Raw genomic sequence first — 21,531 nt, 5'->3', positions numbered from 1 at the left:
ATTTCGACGCTGCCTGTCCTTTCTTAGGACCCTCTGGGCAGTACAAATAAGACATCAGTCTTCCGGATCTAAGCAGTCATCTTTAAATAGATTTTGACTGCTCTCACCACATCAAGACAATGTAGTGACTTCTCTTCCATGGAACATGGTTTTGGAAAAAACAATGGCAGGATAATATCTTGGTTCAGGTGGAAACCTGAGACCACTTTTGGCAAAAAATCTGGATGAGGGCGCAACACCACTCTGTCCTCATGAATGATCAAGTATGGATCTTTACAAAAAAGAGCAGCCAATTCCGAAACCCTCCTTACTGAGGATATAGCAACCAAGAACACCAACTTCCTTGTCAGGAGGACTAAAGGGAATATGTTGTATCGGTTCAAATAGCTGTTTTTGTAACACTGACAAAACTAAGTCCAAGTCCCAAGGGTTCAAAGGTGATTTAACTGGCGGATTAATCCGCATCACCCCTTGCATAAAACCCCGGACTAAAGAATGTGTAGCAAGCGGCCTTTGAGATAAGACCGATAAAGCTGAGACCTGGCCCTTAATAGTACTCAAGGCCAACTTCATCTCTACACCCAATTGTAGAAAGGCAAGAATTCTGCCTATGATATATCTCCCAGGGTGCCAACCCTTGGATTCACACCAGGAAACATAAGCCCTCCAGACCCTATAATATATAGTTCTGGAAGCTGGCTTCCTGCAATTAATCAATGACCCGGAAAGCACATGTTTCTTCAGAATGTGGGTTTCAATAGCCAAGACCGTAAGGAAGGATGGAATATCGGTCCCTGTGAGAGCAGATCTGGCCGTAGTGGGAGGGACCATGGTCCCTCCACTGCCATCTTTACGATTTCTGCATACCATGACCTTCTGGGCCATGCTGGTGCCACCAGAATTACCAGCTTTCTATCCAGCTTGATCCTGCAAAGTCGAGGTAGCAACTGAATAGGGGAGAATGCATAGATTAGCGAGAACTGATCCGACAGAGTCACCAACGCATCTGTTCCACATGCGAATGGATCCCTTGTTCTGGCCACAAAGTTGACTAACTTCATGTTGAACCTGGACACTAGAAGATCTACGTCTGGAGTCCCCCATCTTTGGCAAACAGCCCGAAATATTTCGGGGTGAAGAGATTATACCCCCGAGAATAACCACCAAGTGAGGCTTTGGGACACTCTTGGGGACAGCTGCATTGGCAAGTCTAAAGTCTGAATAGTTTTGTTCCAAGCAGACAGGGTACTGTTTTGTAACAGTCTTGAATGAAACTGGGCATAGGGAACTGCTTCGATTGAAGCCACCATGGTTCCTAGCAACCTCATGCAAAGGCGAATGGAGGGATCACCGTTTCACCTGACCATCCGCACCAGCTCTCTTATGGATTTGATCTTTGCCTGAGGTAAGAACACCTTTTCCTGGGCTGTGTCTATGATCAGACCCAGGTACTCCAGCCTTTTTAGCAGTATTTAAGGAAGATTTCTCTAGGTTGAGAATCCAACCCAAACGAGCCACTGACTGATCTGTTAGTAATAGATCGTCTAGGTATGCTACGACTGTTATGCCCTGTGCCCTTAACCTGGCTAAAGGTGGGGCCAGCACTTTTGTGAACACCCGGGGTGCTGTGGCTAGCCCGAAGGGCAGGGCTACAAACTGAAAATGCTGCTGTTCTAATTTGAACCACAGAAACTTTTGATGCACGGGAAATATAGGGACATGCAGATATGTCCTGATGACGCAACTAACGTTGCGAAACGCGTAGAGGCTGCTGGGAAATCTATTACGTCGTTACGCTATTTCCGGCTGGGCGAGAACGAGGCGCGGAACGCAAACTGGGTGAAAACGAGGCTTGCACCGCATGCCGGCCGGGAAAACATACGAGATTCCTTCACCCATAAAACAACCGCTGGAAAAGCTTGGTGCCGGCTTATGGGCACCCCAAAATGTGAGTGCACAGTCTTCCTTAATCTTTTTTATATTTTTTATCCTTTATATTAAATAAAACATTCATTACATATTGCGCAATGATCACTGTTTATTTCTTATCAGGATGGATATGGTTTGCCTATAGTAATTGGGGCCAGCAAGGAGAACGGTAAAAGTGGAGTGGTTATCCCTTCTAATGAACCGAAGGCGCATACTTACCAGCATCTGGTGAGTGGTTAATACAGGTGGTGGTGGAAATGTCACAAGGAGAAACAGAAGATTAAATCACTTATTTGTAAAGGACAGTTCACAAAGCACTTTGTCAATATTGGCACGTGGCAGTAATTGGACACTGCAGCACTTTATATTTATATAAAGATTGAATTTTGCATGTGGGTTTATGATAACTTTGGCATCTGGCACATTGCATTTAGAGGTTGTAGATTTGATATAGTATTGAAGTATAGAAATCTTGGGTGGTGTTTTTTAACTGGTGTATTTAATTTTATAATAGTAAGGTGGCGCAGGCAATAATATATATTTTTTGTTACATGCAGATATGCATCCCTGATATCGATTGATGCCTGAAGTTCTCCTCCTAGAAGGATAGAAACTACTGACCTGATCGTCTCCATGCGAAAGGAGCAGATCTTCAGGAACAGATTTAGATTTTTTAGATCTAGAATGGGTCTGACATCTCAATTTGTTTTCGGTACCATAAAAAGGTTTGAATAAAACCCCCAAACCTTGCTCTTTTTTGGGGATCTGATCTGTATGATCACCCCTTGAGATATTAATTGGTTTAGTGCCTGAAACAGAGATTGTCTTTTCTCTGGATCTTTGGGAACGCTTGACCTCAGGAAGCGAGACGGTGGAAAGTCCTGAAATTCCAGATTGTACCCCAGCGTTACCGTGGAGATGACCCATCTGTCCTGAATTTCTTCTTTCCAGACTTCTGAAAACTGCAGAAGTCCCCCCCCCCACCTTGCCGCTTCATGATGAGGCTATAGGATTCGGTTTTGCAGGTTTCCGACCCCAGGACTTCTTTTGAGCCTGGGTCTGACTCTGAGATTTTCCTCTAGAGTCTGACGGCTGAGGCTGTCGCCCCTTCCTAGAGGCGGAAGCCCCTGGCATAGGGGAAAGAGCCCGTTTAAATGAAGGGCGTTTATACTTTCTTTTGACTGGCAAAAGAGTACCTTTTCCACTAGAAATTGTTTGGATATATTTGTCCAAGCCTTCTCCAAATAGTCGCTCCCCATGAAAAGGGAGCCCAGTTAGGAGGTCTTTATATGGTGTTTTAGCTGACCAATTTTTAAACTACAGGATTCTACGCATATGCACAAGCATAAGCACAAGCATAAGGCGGAACGCCTGGTGAATACAATTTTTAATGGCATCTATGGCAAAGCATAATGCTTTTGATAGCTCAGCCAAATCCCGAACTTTATGTGCAGGAAGTTCTCTAAGGGCCTGTTTAAATTGGCCCTTTAGGGATTCACAGACGTCTATTGCAGTCACTGCAGGCTGAATAACGACACCTGCCATGGAAATAGTAGATTTTAACAGGAATTACAACTTTTTATCTGTTAGATCCTTAAGCCTCTGTGCATCGTCTACTGGACAAGTTAGGCCTTTATTCACATTGGAAATTACAGCGTCAACTGCTGGTATTTTCCACCTATTGGAGAATTTCTCCTCCAGTAGATAGAGAATTGCAAATCTCCTAGGAGGGAGAAAATGCTTATCCGGGTGATCCCATTCAGCAAAAATAAGCTTGCTTTCTCCTCGTCAGCCGAGGAGAGACTGTCACAGCTGTAGTTTATCTGTTTATGCCTGCCATGCGTCCTTGTGGACGTTCACGGCACCGCACCTAGGCCCCGCCCCCTCCAAGAAAAAATTCTGACCCCTTTTACATTTAAAATGTTCCAGCGGCTGTGGCGTTTTCGAGGGGCGGGGGGGGGGTGTTGGACGGACAGGGATCAAAAAACATTTAGCGATATTAGTGGGACCTCTGCACCCCCCCCCCCCCCCCCCGAAACATTTTTGCTGATTTTTTACCTTGCAAAGTCTCCCTCCACACGCTGCTGCAACCAGACACGGACTGAGCTTTACAGTGAAGACAACAGCGTAAGGTATGTGCATAGACTCCCTTTAGTGGAGAATTAAGGCATGACAACATTTTTTCCCTAATGGAAGAAATACATAGATGTTTTTAATACCTAAGTTTCTTCCCTTACCTTATCCCCGCTGTAGGATTTGCTGAATTAACAGAAAATCCAACTTTCACTCATCACGGTGGGCTGCGTTTAGCAAACCTTCAAGGACTGGGTCCCTAAAATGGGGTTCCAACTCCCTTGGACCTGTGAAAGCACCCCATCAGGAAGCTTTAGGTAATGTAGGAAGACCTAAGCCCTAGGTTCCTGGGGTCCAGCCCTACAAAGAGAGGCGTTACAGGCAAAACCTCGTGCTTTGGATATGAGGCCCCAGGTACCATCCTTTTAGGTCTTAGTGACACTTTGGATGGATCTGGTCTTAATGGAGGCTATTTAAATCCAGCATGGATCTGTCGAGTGGAGCGCCTCAGAGCACATCTTCACTCATGACCAACACCTTAGACACTGAAGAAAAAACTGATGTGGTCCTGGAAGGAGGAGGGGTTATATAGGGAGTGAACTTCCTTGATTGGGTATACCAGTGTCCATCACCTCAAGGTGGCCTATAACCCATTAAGTATTTACTTAAGGCTCTGTGTCCCATGATGTACAATACAGAAGCATGTGAACTGTCCTGGGCAGAGGCGGGGCAAGGCACATCATCTTTGCCTAGGAGAGGATTGCAGAAGTGGGAGCAGTAATCACCACCCCCCCCCCCCATCCCCTAAAAATTTCTGTAGCTCATTTACAGGCTGAGGCATTCCACTTTAAGAGCTAAATGTCTTGCTCTACTTCTAGGTTAAAATGGGTTCATTTTCAAAATCCCCAGTTATGCTTTAATGGCAGAACTGGGAATACTGGTAGAGACATCCCACCTCTGTAATTCACCGATACAAAAGCACCAATACAACAGCACATAATTACCTTTTTCCTCTTCTTAATTTTCCTTTTCTCTTTCTGTTTCTGCAGGTATTTTTCCCATGGCGTTAGCTGATCGTTGCCCTCTAGTTTGTTTTTAACCATCTGTTCAGCACTTTCCTTGAGGCCTAGGGAAAACCAGAAGCCAAATGTTAGCTTAGAGCTCAATAAAATGCCAGTTCCTTCACTGACAAACACTGTCACCTTCTGGTTGTAACTCTTTCTGCAAAAGAATTATGTCACTGCTGAGTTAATGTAGTCAAGTGTCAAATAAGAGGTCTCACTTAAAGGTCAACTCTAGACAAACAGCTACACATATAGGAAAGCTGCTTTACATGGCAAACATTTGTCTTTCTATTCATCCAGTTCTGAGACTTAAACAGCTCTGCAACAAAGCACAGCCTTGTCTGTAAGGGAAGGAGACCGGATTTATTTCTGCTGCAGTAAAGCAATAAAAATAGGCAATGTTCCTCCCCAAGCTTATGACTAGACAAAGAAAAAGAATCATTAGCTCAACTCTCTGTCACACAGCAGCATACCTGACTGGCTGCTCTCCCAGTCGGAGCTCTGCAATAGTAAAGACTGCAGAAGGCTAGTGAGTTAAAGGGATTGTAAAGTCTTGGTTTGTTTTTTATAAAAATAACAAACATGTTATATTTGCCTGCTCTGTGCGGTGGATTTGCACAGAGCAGCCCAGATGCTCCTATTCTCAGGTCCCTCTTTTGTGCTCCTGGCTCCTCCTTCTTTTTCGAGGCCCCACAGCAAGCAGCTTGCTATGGGGGCACTCGAGCTGAGCTACAGCTCCTTGTGTCCATTCAGACACGGAGCTGCGGTTCGGCCCCACCCCCTCTCTGCCCTGATTGGCTAACTGACTTTGACTGACAGCTGCGGAAGCCAATGGTGCTGCTGCTGTGTCTCAGCCAATCAAGAGAGAGAGTCTCAGACATCTGAGACACTCGTGGACATCGCTTGCTGCACACAGAAGGCTTTTTATCTTCATGCAAAAAATGCATCAAAATAAAAAACCTTCTGACTTTACAACCACTTTAAAGATTTCTTCTCTCTCCTGCAATCAGCACGTTCCTTGTTAGCACTTGTAAATGCAGGACACTTATTTGAACCCAGCTGCTTTCTCCCCCAGTTTGAGTGATGCTGTACAGAAGATTAGAAAAGGCTGAAATTAAGTCAAATGCAGACCATTAATTTAAAATTCAATTTAATATGCTTCTAAACTATACATAATTATACATTTATTAAACATTGTTTATCTGCCTGTAGTTTAACTTTAAAATGTAGCCATCTTTTGGAAATAGTAGGAAAGAATTAGAGTTGAACAGCCCTATTTGTTCTGATAAGCTCTGTCACTAGGACAGAAAAAGAGGGCAGATCCAACAATGTGCAGCCGTGAGGTGATTACCATTTAAAGTGTTACTAAACCCACAACAGTAAAATCAGTCTGCATATGCAGTAAAGCATGCTTGTTATACTCACTGTGGAACCTAAGGGGTTAATCATCTACTTTGTGTAAAAAAGGCTGTTTGATCTGGTTTCATCTGATCCTCCCCTTCTTCCACTGTCCAATATATTTCCTGATAATACATAGCTAGGAGACAAGCTGCACATGCTCAGTTTGGTGTGTATTGCTAGAGTTTTTTTCTTGGGAGAGTACATATGATCAGCACAGAGCCAATCAGCACTGTCCAGACAGAGGGTCAGGGGTCCTGCGTCCTGCATCCTCATAGGACAGTCAGTGCAGAATGAAAACTCCTCCTACAAGCTTTAACCAGACACTGAGAGAAGTTACAAGACTGCTCTAACTGATGTTGAGAAAAGGTGTTTAGCAGTTTGCATTTACTAAAATAATTATACATGTTCTATGTACTGTGAGAGACCAGAAATAGTGAATGCAGTAACACTTTAATGGGTAAATTCCCCTCAGGTTTGTAAAGATTTCCTCTTACTTCCTGCTGAGACTATGAAACAGGAAGTGAAGGGAAATTCCCTAATGTGATGCAGACAGTAACAGATTGACAGGGCTTCTAAAACCCTTTTCTACCGCATCCAAAACTAAAAAGAAATGATTTAGTCTTACAAACACTTTTTTTTTGGAGCCTGTAAAGCATTGTATCAGCGATCTGCTGCCATGCAGGTCTCCAGCAGAGCCAGTGTGTCCACTTGTACAAGTAAGCAGATACAATCTGACAGGAAGCATGAATGAACTACCATGGTGCTCCACAACATCGTGGTAGTTCATTGAAAACTACAAGCCGACTACTGCAAACATGTAACATGTAATCAATAGTGATCATATCCTTTAAATACAGCCCAGGCTTGCAGCTGAAGACAGCACTTCATCAGACGTTAAATGATGCATCCCATTACTTTCCTACATCTTCAAGTTGATGCTGCCTGACAGTTAAGGAACATACTGCACAAAGCGGCTTAGAAGAATGCTGTTTTAGCACATACAGTGGGGACGGAAAGTATTCAGACCCCCTTAAATGTTTCACTCTTTGTTATATTGCAGCCATTTGCTAAAATCATTTAAGTTCATTTTTTTCCTCATTAATATACACACAGCACCCCATATTGACAGAAAAACACAGAATTGTTGACATTGTGGCAGATTTATTAAAAAAGAAAAACTGAAATATCACATGGTCCTAAGTATTCAGACCCTTTGCTCAGTATTTAGTAGAAGCCCCTTTTGGTCTAATACAGCCATGAGTCTCTTTGGGAAAGATGCAACAAGTTTTTCACACCTGGATTTGGGGATCCTCTGCCATTCCTCCTTGCAGATCCTCTCCGGTTCTGTCAGGCTGGATGATAAACGTTGGTGGACAGCCATTTTTAAGTCTCTCCAGAGATGCTCAATTGGGTTTAAGTCAGGGCTCAGCCTGGGCCATTCAAGAACAGTCACTGAGTTGTTGTGAAGCCACTCCTTCGTTATTTTAGCTGTGTGCTTAGGGTCATTATCTTGTTGGAAGGTAAACCTTCGGCCCAGTCTGAGGTCCTGAGCACTCTGAAGAAGGTTTTCGTCCAGGATATCCCTGTACTTGGCCGCATTCATCTTTCCCTCGATTGCAACCAGTCATCCTGTCCCTGCAGCTGAAAAACTCCCCCACAGCATGATGCTGCCACCACCATGCTTCACTGTTGGGACTGTATTGGACAGGTGATGAGCAGTGCCTGGTTTTCTCCACACATACTGCTTAGAATTAAGACCAAAAAGTTCTATCTTGGTCTCATCAGACCAGAGAATCTTATTTCTCACCATCTTGGAGTCCATCAGGTGTTTTTTTTAGCAAACTCCATGCGGGCTTTCATGTGTCTTGCACTGAGGAGAGGCCACTCTGCCATAAAGCCCCGACTGGTGGAGGGCTGCAGTGATGGTTGACTTTTTACAACTTTCTCCCATCTCCCGACTGCATCTCTGGAGCTCAGCCACAGTGATCTTTGGGTTCTTCTTTACCTCTCTCACCAAGGCTCTTCTCTCCCGATAGCTCAGTTTGGCCGGACGGCCAGCTCTAGGAAGGGTTCTGGTCGTCCCAAACGTCTTCCATTTAAGGATTATGGAGGCCACTGTGCTGTTAGGAACCTCAAGTGCAGCAGAAATTTTTTTTGTAACCTTGGCCAGATCTGTGCCTTGCCACTATTCTGCCTCTGAACTCTTCAGGCAGTTCCTTTGACCTCATAATTCTCATTTGCTCTGACATGCACTGTGAGCTGTAAGGTCTTATATAGACAGGTGTGTGGCTTTCCTCATCAAGTCCAATCAGTATAATCAAACACAGCTGAGCTCAAATGAAGGTGTAGAACCATCTCAAGGATGATCAGAAGAAATGGACAGCACCTGAGTTAAATATATGAGTGTCACAGCAAAGGGTCTGAATACTTAGGACCATGTGATATTTCAGTTTTTCTTTTTTAATAAATCTGCAAAAATGTCAACAATTCTGTGTTTTTCTGTCAATATGGGGTGCTGTGTGTACATTAATGAGGAAAAAAAATGAACTTAAACAATTTTAGCAAATGGCTACAATATAACAAAGAGTGAAAAATTTAAGGGGGTCTGAATACTTTCCTGGACAGGTAAGTATCCTTATTTAAAATTTTAAATAATAATAATTATACTTTTAATTATTCTTTTTAATTATTCTTATTTTTAATTTTATATTTGTCAGTATTTGTAGCTGCTAACTTTATTTTTTTTTCCCAGAGGAACTCCGCTTTAAACACCAGAGCAACAGGAAAATGCTACCAAACAGATTTGTAGGACAGAACTGAAAACTAAACCATACCACCAATTGGCTGCTCTGGGAAATATCTCCATACATTTCATTTTCCTACAAGACCCTAAACGAACTTCAGAAAGAACAGAAAGTTCCACCAACATCACAATAATACCATAATCAGCTTTAATATGACTGGGGGTTACCATGATTTATTATTGTAATTATAACTTGGAGTGGTTTATGGGTCATTTAATAGGAATACACATCTCCTTTGCAACTGGTATCTTAAAAGAAACAATAAAAAAAAAAAAAAATCACCAGAACGTAAATCAGAATTATTTTTGCTATGTTGCAATATCAGCTTAAATAGCCTTTGAAAAAGCCAGTGATCACGTATTTAATTACATGATCTTTCGCAATGCCTCATTTAGCATCAGAGCTGGGAACATAGCACCAGGCACAGAAAATAAATTCTACTCTGATTACCTGCTTCAGACAGGGAAACTGGATGGAGCCAAGTGCTAGATTTAGTGTTAATGAACCAATTCTTGTAACTAACTATGGTCCTTTTAGCCAAAACAAGGTAACGGGTCTGGAGAGTAACTGTACACCTTTAGGTACTGGATTATTATGACTGCTACATAGCTCAGCAAATGATGAGCGCACACACACAGTCTGCCTTCATTGAAAATTCCTGCACAAAGAATCCTATGACATAGTCACCAGGTATTAGGTGATGCCCTCCAATTCTATTGCTGGTTGCTGGGGCGCTGGCACCAGGGCCACACAGTGTGACTGCCTGCAAGGAGGTCAGATGGCACAGCGTCATTACTTATGTTGCAGGTGGCCCCTGTCAAACCCAGGGGCTAAACATATGCAGGACTCAATATGCACTCCAGCATGAAGACTTAAGCTTGTCATAAACAGTTCTTTTTTTCCATACAGCCAACACATTCCTCCATCCACACAACTGAGGTGGATGGCGGCATCCCACCCATCCGGACATTATATCCTATTGACCAGGGTGGATTTGATTTAAATCACTAGTAAAAAGACTTGATTTATAGCAACTAGTTTTAACGCATTATTTTTAAAGAGCAACTGTCATTCCTGTCCTGCAGTGGCTAATCCTCTGACCCGCTGTTGACTTGACAGTCCCATTAATGTTATTGTGACAGCTGGTGATGCGGCAGTGAGACACAAAAAGGTGAGGGACGTGGCGGCAGCTTGTGAGTGGATGCCTGCTAACAGGCGCTATCATGATGGATCTGAAATGACAGGTGCTCTTTAAATATAAGCTGCAATGATGTCACTCCGGGTGCGCGAGCCGCCGTTTACGGCACAGGACTCTGAAGGAACAGCATGGTATGCCTTCCTTTAAAGCACATGCACCAGTGAAATCACCGGCTGCATCAAAAGTAAATATTTCCTAAGCGGTGCATGTTTAGGAGATATTTACCGTACCTATAGGTAAGCCTATAGTAAGGCTTACCTATAAGTAAAAGTCATGTATGGGAGATTACTTCCAACTTTAAAATGGTTGTAAACCCTCACATATACCCAGTGAAGGGACTGGCCTCAGGCGATACACAGAAATTAAACAAATCTACCTACATAAGTTATACCCGTTAATCTATAGTAGTCTTTCCATTCAAAGTGCAGAATTTAAACAGGATCTCTCAGCTCTAAAAAGCAGGGGGTGGAGAGCTGAGGTTATGTCAGTGAGGAGAGCCCTGAGAGCTGATTGGAGGGAAGTGACACACCCCCTTTACACAGCACACAGGAACAGAGCTGAGGCTGTCAGTCTGTTGGAGATCCCTCCCCTGTCACCACTATTCTCTTGGTAACAGGAAAACTTGGCAGAAGTGATTAACACTTTAAATGGCCGCCTCAATTTTCCTTGTGGGCAGTACAGTCCTGATGGGGGTGATCTCATGACTGGTCACAAGGATCTAGGAAGTTAGATTTTGCATTTTGCAATATTAGCCACTTATTCTTTAAGTGTTTTTCCACCATTTAAAAAATGGAATAGGGCCGTGTTACCTTACAGACATAATGTAAATACGGCCAAGAGCAGATCTTCTTCAGCTGCTTCCTTTTATGATGGGCTGACTATAATAAGGATGCTGTTGTGGTCTTGTGACTCTGACTAGCCTTCTGCATGAGTACATCAAAAATATACTAGCAGCAATTCAGAAAATATACAACAAGATCAAAGGACACACTTTCACTTTGTCTCTACAACCACCAATTAAAAATAACTTCAATTGTAGTAATTTAATCCAGAGCCAGCTTTGCAAAGGGAAGTGGTCTGTTTTTCTACACAAGAGGATTAAATCAGGCAACATGTATTCTCTCTTTAGAAAGACGCACTTCTGTCGAATATGACTCTGGCTGCTCTCATACTGCAATGAAGTACCCAAAAATATTGGCTTTGAGAAGTACCTGGTTCTTATCATTTTAGGCCAGTCTCTCTCAACTGGTGTTCCCCCAGACATAGCTAGGGGTGTCTTAAACAATGGAAATTTGCAGACTCAGATAATTTAGCACAAAAACCAGTTATCTTTTAGCAATCTGTAAGGAGGGCATCCTTCTCACTGATCTCCAATGTAAGGGACATTCTTCCCACGAATCACCAATGCTGGGGCTTCTTTACCACTGATCACTAGGGTAAGGGGTTAATTTTCCCACTGACCACCAGCGTAAGAGATCATTTCATTGACCATCAATGTAAAAGGGGGGACCTTTAAATGACCAGCAGTGTAAGGAGGCACCTATCCACTGATCATCAATGCAAGCAATCTGACCACCAGGGAACTTCACAAACTTTGTTTCTTTTCTGGCTATTATAGAATTCTTCCTAGACACGCCTCTGTTAAAAAGGAAGCCGTTATTGGGGTTGATTTACTAAAACCGTAGAGTGCAAAATCAGCTTCTAGCTGCAGCTTGTTCAATTAAAGGGTTACTAAACCCACAACAGAAAAATCAGTCTGTATATGCAGTAAAACTGCCGAACCTAAGGGGTTAATCCTGCGCATTGTGTAAATAGGTTGTTTGAGCCTGTCTTCTCTGATCCTCCCCTTCTTACACTGTCCCCAATCCATCTGCTGATAGTACAGAGCCCTAGGAAGTAATCTGCACATGCTCAATTTGGTGTGTATTGCTAGAGAGGTTTTTTATTTTTATTTGGAAGGGTGCATGTGATCAGCACAGGGCCAATCAGAACTGTCCAGACAGAGGGTCAGGGGTCATGCAGCCCCATAGTTACATAGTAGGTGAGGTTGAAAAAAAGACACAAGTCCAACCTATGTGTGTGATTATGTGTCAGTATTTCATTACATATCCCTGTATGTTGCGGTCATTCAGGCGATTATCTAATAGTTTCTTGAAGCTATCAATGCTCCCCGCTGAGACCACCGCCTGTGGAAGGGAATTCCACATCCTTCCTGCTCTTACAGTAAAGAACCCTCTACGTAGTTTAAGGTTAAACCTCTTTTCTTCTAATTGTAATGAGTGGCCACGAGTCTTATTAAACTCTCTTCTGCGAAAAAGTTTTATCCCTATTGTGGGGTCACCAGTACAGTATTTGTGAATTGAAATCATATCCCCTCTCAAGCGTCTCTTCTCCAGAGAGAATAAGTTCAGTGCTCGCAACCTTTCCTCATAACTAAGATCCTCCAGACCCTTTATTAGCTTTGTTGCCCTTCTTTGTACTCGCTCCATTTCCAGTACATCCCTCCTGAGGACTGGTGCCCAGAACTGGACAGCATACTCCAGGTGCGGCCGGACCAGAGTCTTGTAGAGCGGGAGAATTATCGTTTTATCTCTGGAGTTGATCCCCCTTTTAATGCATGCCAATATTCTGTTTGCTTTATTAGCAGCAGCTTGGCATTGCATCTACTAGGACCCCCAGGTCCTTTTCCATCCTAGATTCCCCCAGAGGTTCTCCCCCCAGTGTATAGATTGCATTCATATTTTTGCCTCCCAAATGCATTATTTTACATTTTTCTACATTGAACCTCATTTGCCATGTAGTCGCCCACCCCATTAATTTGTTCAGGTCTTTTTGCAAGGTTTCCACATCCTGCAGAGAAGTTATTGCCCTGCTTAACTTAGTATTGTCTGCAAATACAGAAATTGAACTGTTTATCCCATCCTCCAGGTCGTTTATAAACAAATTAAATAGGATTGGTCCCAGCACAGAACCCTGGGGAACCCCACTACCCACCCCTGACCATTCTGAGTACTCCCCATTTATCACCACCCTCTGAACACGCCCTTGTAGCCAGTTTTCAATCCATGTACTCACCCTATGGTCCATGCCAACGGACCTTATTTTGTACAGTAAACGTAATGCTTTTGCAAAATCCAGATACACCACATCTACGGGCCTTCCTTTATCTAGATGGCAACTCACCTCCTCATAGAAGGTTAATAGATTGGTTTGGCAAGAACGATTCTTCATGAATCCATGCTGATTACTGCTAATGATATCATTCTTATTACTAAAATCTTGTATATAGTCCCTTATCATCCCCTCCAAGAGTTTACATACTATGGATGTTAGGCTAACTAGTCTGTAATTCCCAGGGATGTTTTTTGGGCCCTTTTTAAATATTGGTGCTACATTGGCTTTTCTCCAATCAGCTGGTACCATTCCAGTCAATAGACTGTCTGTAAAAATTAGGAACAACGGTCTGGCAATCACCTGACTGAGTTCCCTAAGTACCCTCGGATGCAAGCCATCTGGTCCCGGTGATTTATTAATGTTAAGTTTCTCAAGTCTAATTTTAATTCCGTCCTCTGTTAACCATGTAGGTGCTTCCTGTGTTGTGTCATGAGGATAAACACTGCAGTTTTGGTTACTGAAGCCCCCCGATTCACTCGTGAATACTGAGGAGAAGAACAAATTCAATACCTTTGCCATCTCCCCATCCTTTGTAACCAGATGTCCTTCCTCATTCTTTATGGGGCCAATATGGTCTGTCCTCCCTTTTTTACTGTTTACACACTTAAAGAATTTCTTGGGATTTTTTTTGCTCTCCTCCGCTATGAGTCAGAGGAAAATAAAAACTCCTCCTACAAGCTTGAACCAGTGCTTGGCCAGACAACGATAGAAGTCATATGACTGTTATATACCGCTTAGGAGAAAAGGTATTTAGAAGTTTATGTTTACTAAAACAATTGCATTTCCATGTTCTGTGTGCTGTGGGAGACCGGATATAGTGAATGCAAGGCCCTTGGTATTTAAGCTTTGGCAAAAACTAAACTGGAAGCCAATTGGTTTCTATGCAGAGCCACACCAGATTTTGTCCAGTTTTAGTAAATCAAACTCAATGTGTCAGCATAAGAGCCCTTCTCAGTTCTTTATCTGTGTGTTGTAATTCTCTATGCAGGAAAGCTTGCATTTACTGGGCAACGTACCATCATGTTATTGTATTACAAGCCATGCCAACAGGCTGAGCATGATGTTAAGTTCAAGGAAATTTTTCTTTAATATAACAATAGGGGAATTGCTTCTGTAACTGAAAATCCAGAACCTCCTATGTGCCTTGTCCCCAGGATTCATCCTTCAACAGACGGACAACACTTCTGCCAAATGGATCCCACCCATTACTTCAAATCAAGGGAGACTTAATAGCATGTTTGCAGAATATGTAAACTGAACAGTTTTCAACGTATTTGCTCAGTCTTATCATATTACTTGGATTTTTTCATTTTACATTTAGCAGCGATGCACAGTGACAGATCAAAGTACTCGAGGGGACCTTTCATCCCCCCCCACAGGGAGGTATAATTACCAGACCATGACTTAAATCTCCGTCCTTTTATCTATGCACTAGGAAAAAAGTGATTAAATTAGCATTTCCTGCACTGTCAACAGTGGGGAAAGGTTTGATCGCAGGCAAGACGCAATGCAAAGAACAAAATAATACAGTTTTGCTTCTCTTGTAGCTTTTCACAAAGCAGAACTCTCCAGGGACAATAAAGCAACTGAAACGTCTACTAATAGATTTTAAATACGTTTTGCATGTTAAAATAACTAGCTGGATGCTCTACACATTCTGTTCAGGGAAATTAGAGATAACTATTTTAAAGCTAAAACAACTTGTACCAAAGAAGTTCAATTCTCAGTATGCATGGGATCCTTCCATGTGGGGACAAACATTCCCTGTACCATAGGCTCCTGGGCTTCATCAGAAGAGGCAACTAAAAGACTGTACTTCTGCTGGTCACAACTGACACTGTATTTTGTCAGGCCTCATTCTAGAAGTAATATAGTCAATGGAGGCATGGAGGTATCATTTTCAATGGGGCTGACAATGGAGAGGGAGAGGGGTTCAATTTTTGTTGGAAATCTACCTTAAAATATTAATATACTTGGCCTATTAAATATTAATGGGAACCAGATTGTGCACACTAAAGTATTTACATATTCTGAACAAGCAGTTAAAAGACTTAAAAAAAAAAACTTCTCAGTTATATCTGTATTAATGTGAAGAAATCAATTTTCAAAATTTCACCACACAGGTAAAGGGTTATGCCCTGTACACACGGTCGGATTTTCCGACGGAAAATGTGTGATAGGACCTTGTTGTTGGAAATTCCGACCGTGTGTAGGCTCCATCACACATTTTCCATCGGATTTTCCGACACAAAGTTTGAGAGCAGGATATAAAATTTTCCGACAACAAAATCCGTTGTCGGAAATTCCGATCGTGTGTACACAAATTACCACGCATGCTCAGAATAAATAAAGAGATGAAAGCTATTGGCCACTGCCCCGTTTATAGTCCCGACGTACGAGTTTTACGTCACCGTGTTTAGAACGATCGGATTTTCCGACAACTTTGTGTGACCGTGTGTATGCAAGACAAGTTTGAGCCAACATCCGTCGGAAAAAATCCTAGGATTTTGTTGTCGGAATGTCCCAACAAAGTCCGACAGTGTGTACGGGGCATTATTCTGAGAACAGGATACTGCCAGTAAAATTCTTGGTATCGCAGTGCACAACACATGGTAAGGCTGTACTGTGTTTTGTGGTGCATTGAAGCTGCACTGCCTTAGTGCAATGGGATAACTTTCAAAATAAATGGCACTGCTATGCACTGCAGCGAAAAAGACTGTTTTGGCCATTACACGAAGCTATTAACACAATTTAAAAAAAGTGTTCTTCACACAAGGTAAGGTTGTGTGCTACAGTGTGGTAATTTTTCTCCTTCACTGATGTGCGCAGATGAAGCTGCACTGATGGGCATTGAGAAGGCGACACTGATAGGTGGCACTGGTGGGCACTATTGGTGGGCACTATTGGGACTGCACTGATAATCAGTGCCCTAATTATCAGTGTACATGTCCCTTTTAGAGAAGTTGGTTATTGGCTCTCTTCTCCTCTTCTCACGCTGTCAGCATGAGGAAAGGAGTGTCTCTAACTGATGTCTGTTTACATCAGTGATCAGCTGTGATTGGACACAGCTGATCATGTGGTAAAGAGCCTCTTATTGACTCTTTACCTCAATCTGTGATCAGCAGTGTCCTCCGGACATGGTGATCACAGGGCGTGTCACCCCACATTCCGCAGCAAACACAATCACGGAAGGCCATCATATGACGACCTCCCAGAGCTAGCCGGCCACACTGTAGCTATCATTTGGCTATAGCACAGTCAGCAAGTGGTTAAGAACTTTCAGGAGTCGATGTAAATACTTACTGAGTATTCAGATTCGTTATCTCTAAATTATTGCCTTTGTTCAAGTTTATGCTGGTGCCATGACCACTGGCCCAGGTTTCCTGTTTCAGGGTGGCTCCTTTCTCTCGCAGCATGCTATGGAGTCACCTTTGCATGCAGGGATTACAGTTCTGTCTCCCTACACTGTGTGCATCAACAGAAACATACAGAATCTTAGCTTAGGATGGCAAGGCACCCCCCTGCTCCTCCTTCCTCCTCTTCTCCAAGTTAACAAAACTGGAGAATGCACTGTCCACTGTAAATGTTTTAATGTGAAGACCAAAAGTTCAGCGAAGCAGCACTCAGATAGCGAGAGCTAGCAGCATTGAAAGCTGTAAACTGCACATGGTTGGGTAAGAATTTTAACAGTTTAGTGGGGAATATTTATTTTATTGTGCTCAATGTGTTGTTTTTATACATATTACAATTATGTGTTACAATTTCTGCATGTTGAAACTCACCAGTCCTTAAATACGTGGTGACTGCATGGATTTTCTTTTTTTCATGCTTTATTTTCAGCAAGTAATTCTGCGAAAAACACACTTCCTATTCTGGGCTAGCTACAGTATGCTCATTTACTTCACTGTCTACAGAGGAAGCCATGGTAGTCATCCAATCTGGGTCAAACATGTCTTCCTCTCTTCATCTCCATTATATAGAAGCTGAGGAGATTAGTAGTTTACAGAAAAAATAAAACATTTGCTGCACTTGCTGGAAAAGTTCTTAGCCTGGAAAAAGGTAATGAGTGCAGCCAGCACATCTAAGGATTGGTAAGCTGATAAATATGTCTCACTTTTGTTCTTCGATTTGGTTAACCTTTACATACAGCGACCATAAATGTTCCTGCTATTACGGGTCTTAACTACTTGCCAACCACCGGCCCACAATGTACTGCGGGCGAGCGACGGCTGAAGGCAAAGAGTTGTAGCCGTAGGTCGCTGCCTACTCCTAGGTTTAGGGCGCGCACATGCGTGCACCCTGCCAGGCTCCCACTGTGATTGTACACAGTGGGAGTCTATCAAGTCCCGGGACCTGCTGATCAGCTGTGTGCAATCACAGCCCAGAGCTCTGTGTTGATAAACAATACAGAGCTCTGTACAAAGGGAACGGATCTGTCAGTTTCTCATCTTTGCAAAGCAGGGATGAGAAAATTAGAGATCTTTAGTAAAAAGCAGCATACTTTACACACAGTTAGGCACACTTTTAACTCCTTGATCGTCCTAGATGTTAACCCCTTCGTTGCCCTAGATGTTAACCCCTTCCCAGACAGTGTCATTAGTACAGTGACAGTGTAAAGTATTATCACTGTAATAGTCTCATTGATGATGTCAGTGGCAGTTAGTCAGTCCCCCACCCGGGCATCATTAGTGTCAGATTGACTGCTGCACTATCTTAGTCCCATTATAAGTCGCTGATCGCTGCCATTAGAAGCATAAAAAAACAAAAAGGAAAATTCCAGTATATATCCCATAGTTTGTAGGTGCTATAAATTTCAAGCAAACCAATATACACTTATTGGGATTTTTTTATCAAAACATGTAGCAGAGTACATTTTGGCCAACATTTCTATAGAAATTTTTTTTTTTACTGGATATGTTTTATAGCAGAAAGTAAAAAAACGGTTTTGTTTTTCTTTCAATATTTTCGGTCTTTCTTCGTTTATATCACAAAAAACTAAAAACCCAGTATTGATCAAATACCACCAAAAGCAAGCTGAATTTTGAATCAGTTCTAGCACTAAGTGCCTTGCTAAGAAGCCTCAGATAGAAGCTTCCATTCTTGGACTTTTCACGGAGTACCTATTCCAAGGGGATTAAAGCACATGTTTTGTTTCACAACTAGTAAAATGACCAACCTACAACTAGTATCCAAGGTTGGACCTTTGGTATTTGCTGTGTGATTCTTGAACCCAGCAGCTAGTAATCAGTGTTTTCCCTGCCTAAGCATCTACTCGGGTCTATATGATTTCAGACTCCAACCACACCTGTATGCAAAGAATCGGTTGTTGGTGTCTGGGGTCCCACATGAACCCCCCTATATGAAGGTACGTGCATTGAGTCCTTTTCTATTAAAAGGGCAAGCAGCCGTTAATCAGGTTATGTAACAGGGTCAGATTACTGGGAATTAAACAGTGGAACGTGTGTATCATGGGTTTATCTAGACTTATCTTTACTATAAAACAAATACAAGTTAAAAATAAAAAAAGTAAGATTGACTAAAACTGGAGAGTGCAAAATCTGGTGCGGCTCTTCATAGAAACCAATCCGCTTCCAGGTTTTATTGTCAATGCTTAATTAAACAAGCTGAAGTTAGAAGCCAATTGGCTACCATGCACTGCTGCACCAGATTCTGCACTCTTCAGTTTTAGTAAATCAACCCCCATGTCACGGTCGTGCAAGAACTCATATTATACAATGATGTCTGTCAGTTTTCTGATAAACGTGCCCTTATCATTTGGAATCATCCATGTAGATGTTTCTACATACTGTATGTTGTGAGTTTAAAATATTTGCCTTCCATTTGCCACTAAGATAAATGTATTATTTGGTTTTATACTATTAATCATTTTAGGTTATATCATTTTAACCAGAGGGTGCCTTAAGATAATCATTAAAAAAGGATTACTGGACAGAAATCAGGTGGATGTATGAAAATTTCTCCCCGTGCTATTTTTTAAATGATCTTCAGTATTGATAATCTCTTAATACTATCATTAAGCATTGACTTTTATTTAACTATGTGCACATGAAATTATTTTTTCAACCTAGACTATTTAACGTTGGATAACAGTCAAGAATATCCAGAGGGTTTCAGGACAACTTCCTGTGTAATGCAACAGTGCCTCTCAGTGGGCATTTATTGTATTACCGCTTAAAAAAAAAAAAAAAAAATTAATAATAAAAAAAAAAAAAAAAAAAATCATCCTTTCCAAACTCCCTATGAAAAGTAATGCACTGTTCTGGCCTTTTGACCTCATCAGCATGATGGCTAGTTCTGGCCAGAACATATAGTGGTACTAAAGTGCCAAGAAGGCCCAATAGGTAGGAACATTACAATAGCAGGTCAGTATTGCGGTTCAGCAAGGGTCAAGTGTTGTTGTAAAAACTCATTGGGTAGGGCATTCCCCTAGCAACACAGAAAATTGCCTGGTTACTTCAAATGTTACATAGCTGGTAAGGTTAAAAAAAAAGAAACCTGAGTGTGTGTGTGTGTGACTATTTTCTATATCCTTGTACACTGCGCCCGCTTTGTGAATAATGATGCCACATTAGCTATTTGCCAATCAGCCTGTACCATTCTGGTCGGAAGCTGTCCTTAAAGCGGAGTTCCACCCAAAAGTGGAACTTCCACTTTACGCACACCTCTCTCTTTGGCATGTAATTGTTTTACGGGGGGGGGGGGGGGGGAGTGTGTATCTAGTTCTGTTTCTTCCGTTGCCTCGCCTCCTAGGTAACTCCTCCTCTCCCCCTCCCTCTCTCCAATCTTCTGGGACCCCGGCTCTTAAACCACAGGTTGCCACAGCTGGGTGCCCACAGTTGCAATGATGGCGCCGTGGAGAGGAGTGGGACTTCAAGCAACCGCATCACTGGACCCTGGGACAGGCGAGTGTTTATTAAAAATCATCAGCTACACTTTTTGTAGCTGCTGACTTTTAATAAAGTTACAAACGAGTGGAACTCCGCTTTCAGAATGAAAAATATCGGTCTGGCTATAACATGGCAAAGTTTTTGGAGAACTCTCAGGTGTAAGCCATCTGCTCTTTAAGTTCAATTTATTTACTTTAAATTTTTCTACTTTTATTTGAAAACTGGTTTCTGACAAACACAAGGATACATTATACAGTTATTAACCGTAGGGGTTGATTTACTAAAGGCCAATAGACTGTGCACCTTGGAAAGTGCAATTGCACTCTGCAAGTGCAGTTGCTCCAGAGCTTAGTAAAGGAGGTAAAGCTTCACTTTGCAAAGAATACCCAATCACATGCAAGGAAAATAAAAAAAAGCAGCATTTTTGCTTGCACATGATTGGTTGATGAAAGTCAGCAGAGCTTCTGCTCATTTACTAAGCTCTGGAGCAACTTCTCCTGCAGTGTGCAACTGCACTTTCCAAAGTGCACAGTCTTTTTGCCTTTAGTAAATCAACCCCTTAATGTCTTGTTTATTATGCCCCTCCTTTTCCTTTGTATAAAGTGAGTAAAAAAAATGTATCTAATACAGTTGCTTTCTCCCCGTCACTTCCCAACATCCCTTGATCATCTTTTACGGGGCTGATATGTTCTGCCCTCACCTTTTTACTATTATAATAGAATAAGTAAGTAATTTCTGTTTCACAAGTAATCGTAAACGTATGGGTAATATAGTCAACCACCAGTGAGAGGTGATATCATCTGTCTGATATATCACATATTCCTTATGAAATTGTCTCGCAGTCTCTGCTCTAATTCATCCCAAAGGTGTTCTATCAGGTTGAGGTCAGGACTCTGTGCAGGCCAGTCAAGCTCCTCCACCTCAAACTCACTCATCCAGGTCTTTATGGACCTTGCTTTGTTCACTGGTGCACAATCATG

The 21,531-nt window shown here is 42.2% G+C and overlaps 1 protein-coding gene across 1 annotated transcript in view; it reads right to left on the bottom strand.

Moving 5' to 3' along the window:
- Positions 1–21,531, bottom strand: part of ESF1 (ESF1 nucleolar pre-rRNA processing protein homolog) — a 104,698-nt gene that overhangs the window by 36,999 nt on the left and 46,168 nt on the right. The window contains exon 10 of the mRNA XM_073628251.1: positions 5,007–5,128. Coding sequence (XP_073484352.1) covers positions 5,007–5,128 — 122 coding nt within the window. The remainder of the gene's footprint in view (positions 1–5,006; positions 5,129–21,531) is intronic.

This window comes from Aquarana catesbeiana, linkage group LG04 (assembly GCF_042186555.1).
Source record: "Aquarana catesbeiana isolate 2022-GZ linkage group LG04, ASM4218655v1, whole genome shotgun sequence".
NCBI classification, from domain to species: domain Eukaryota; kingdom Metazoa; phylum Chordata; class Amphibia; order Anura; family Ranidae; genus Aquarana; species Aquarana catesbeiana.
This window is presented reverse-complemented; position numbering and strand designations above follow the sequence as displayed.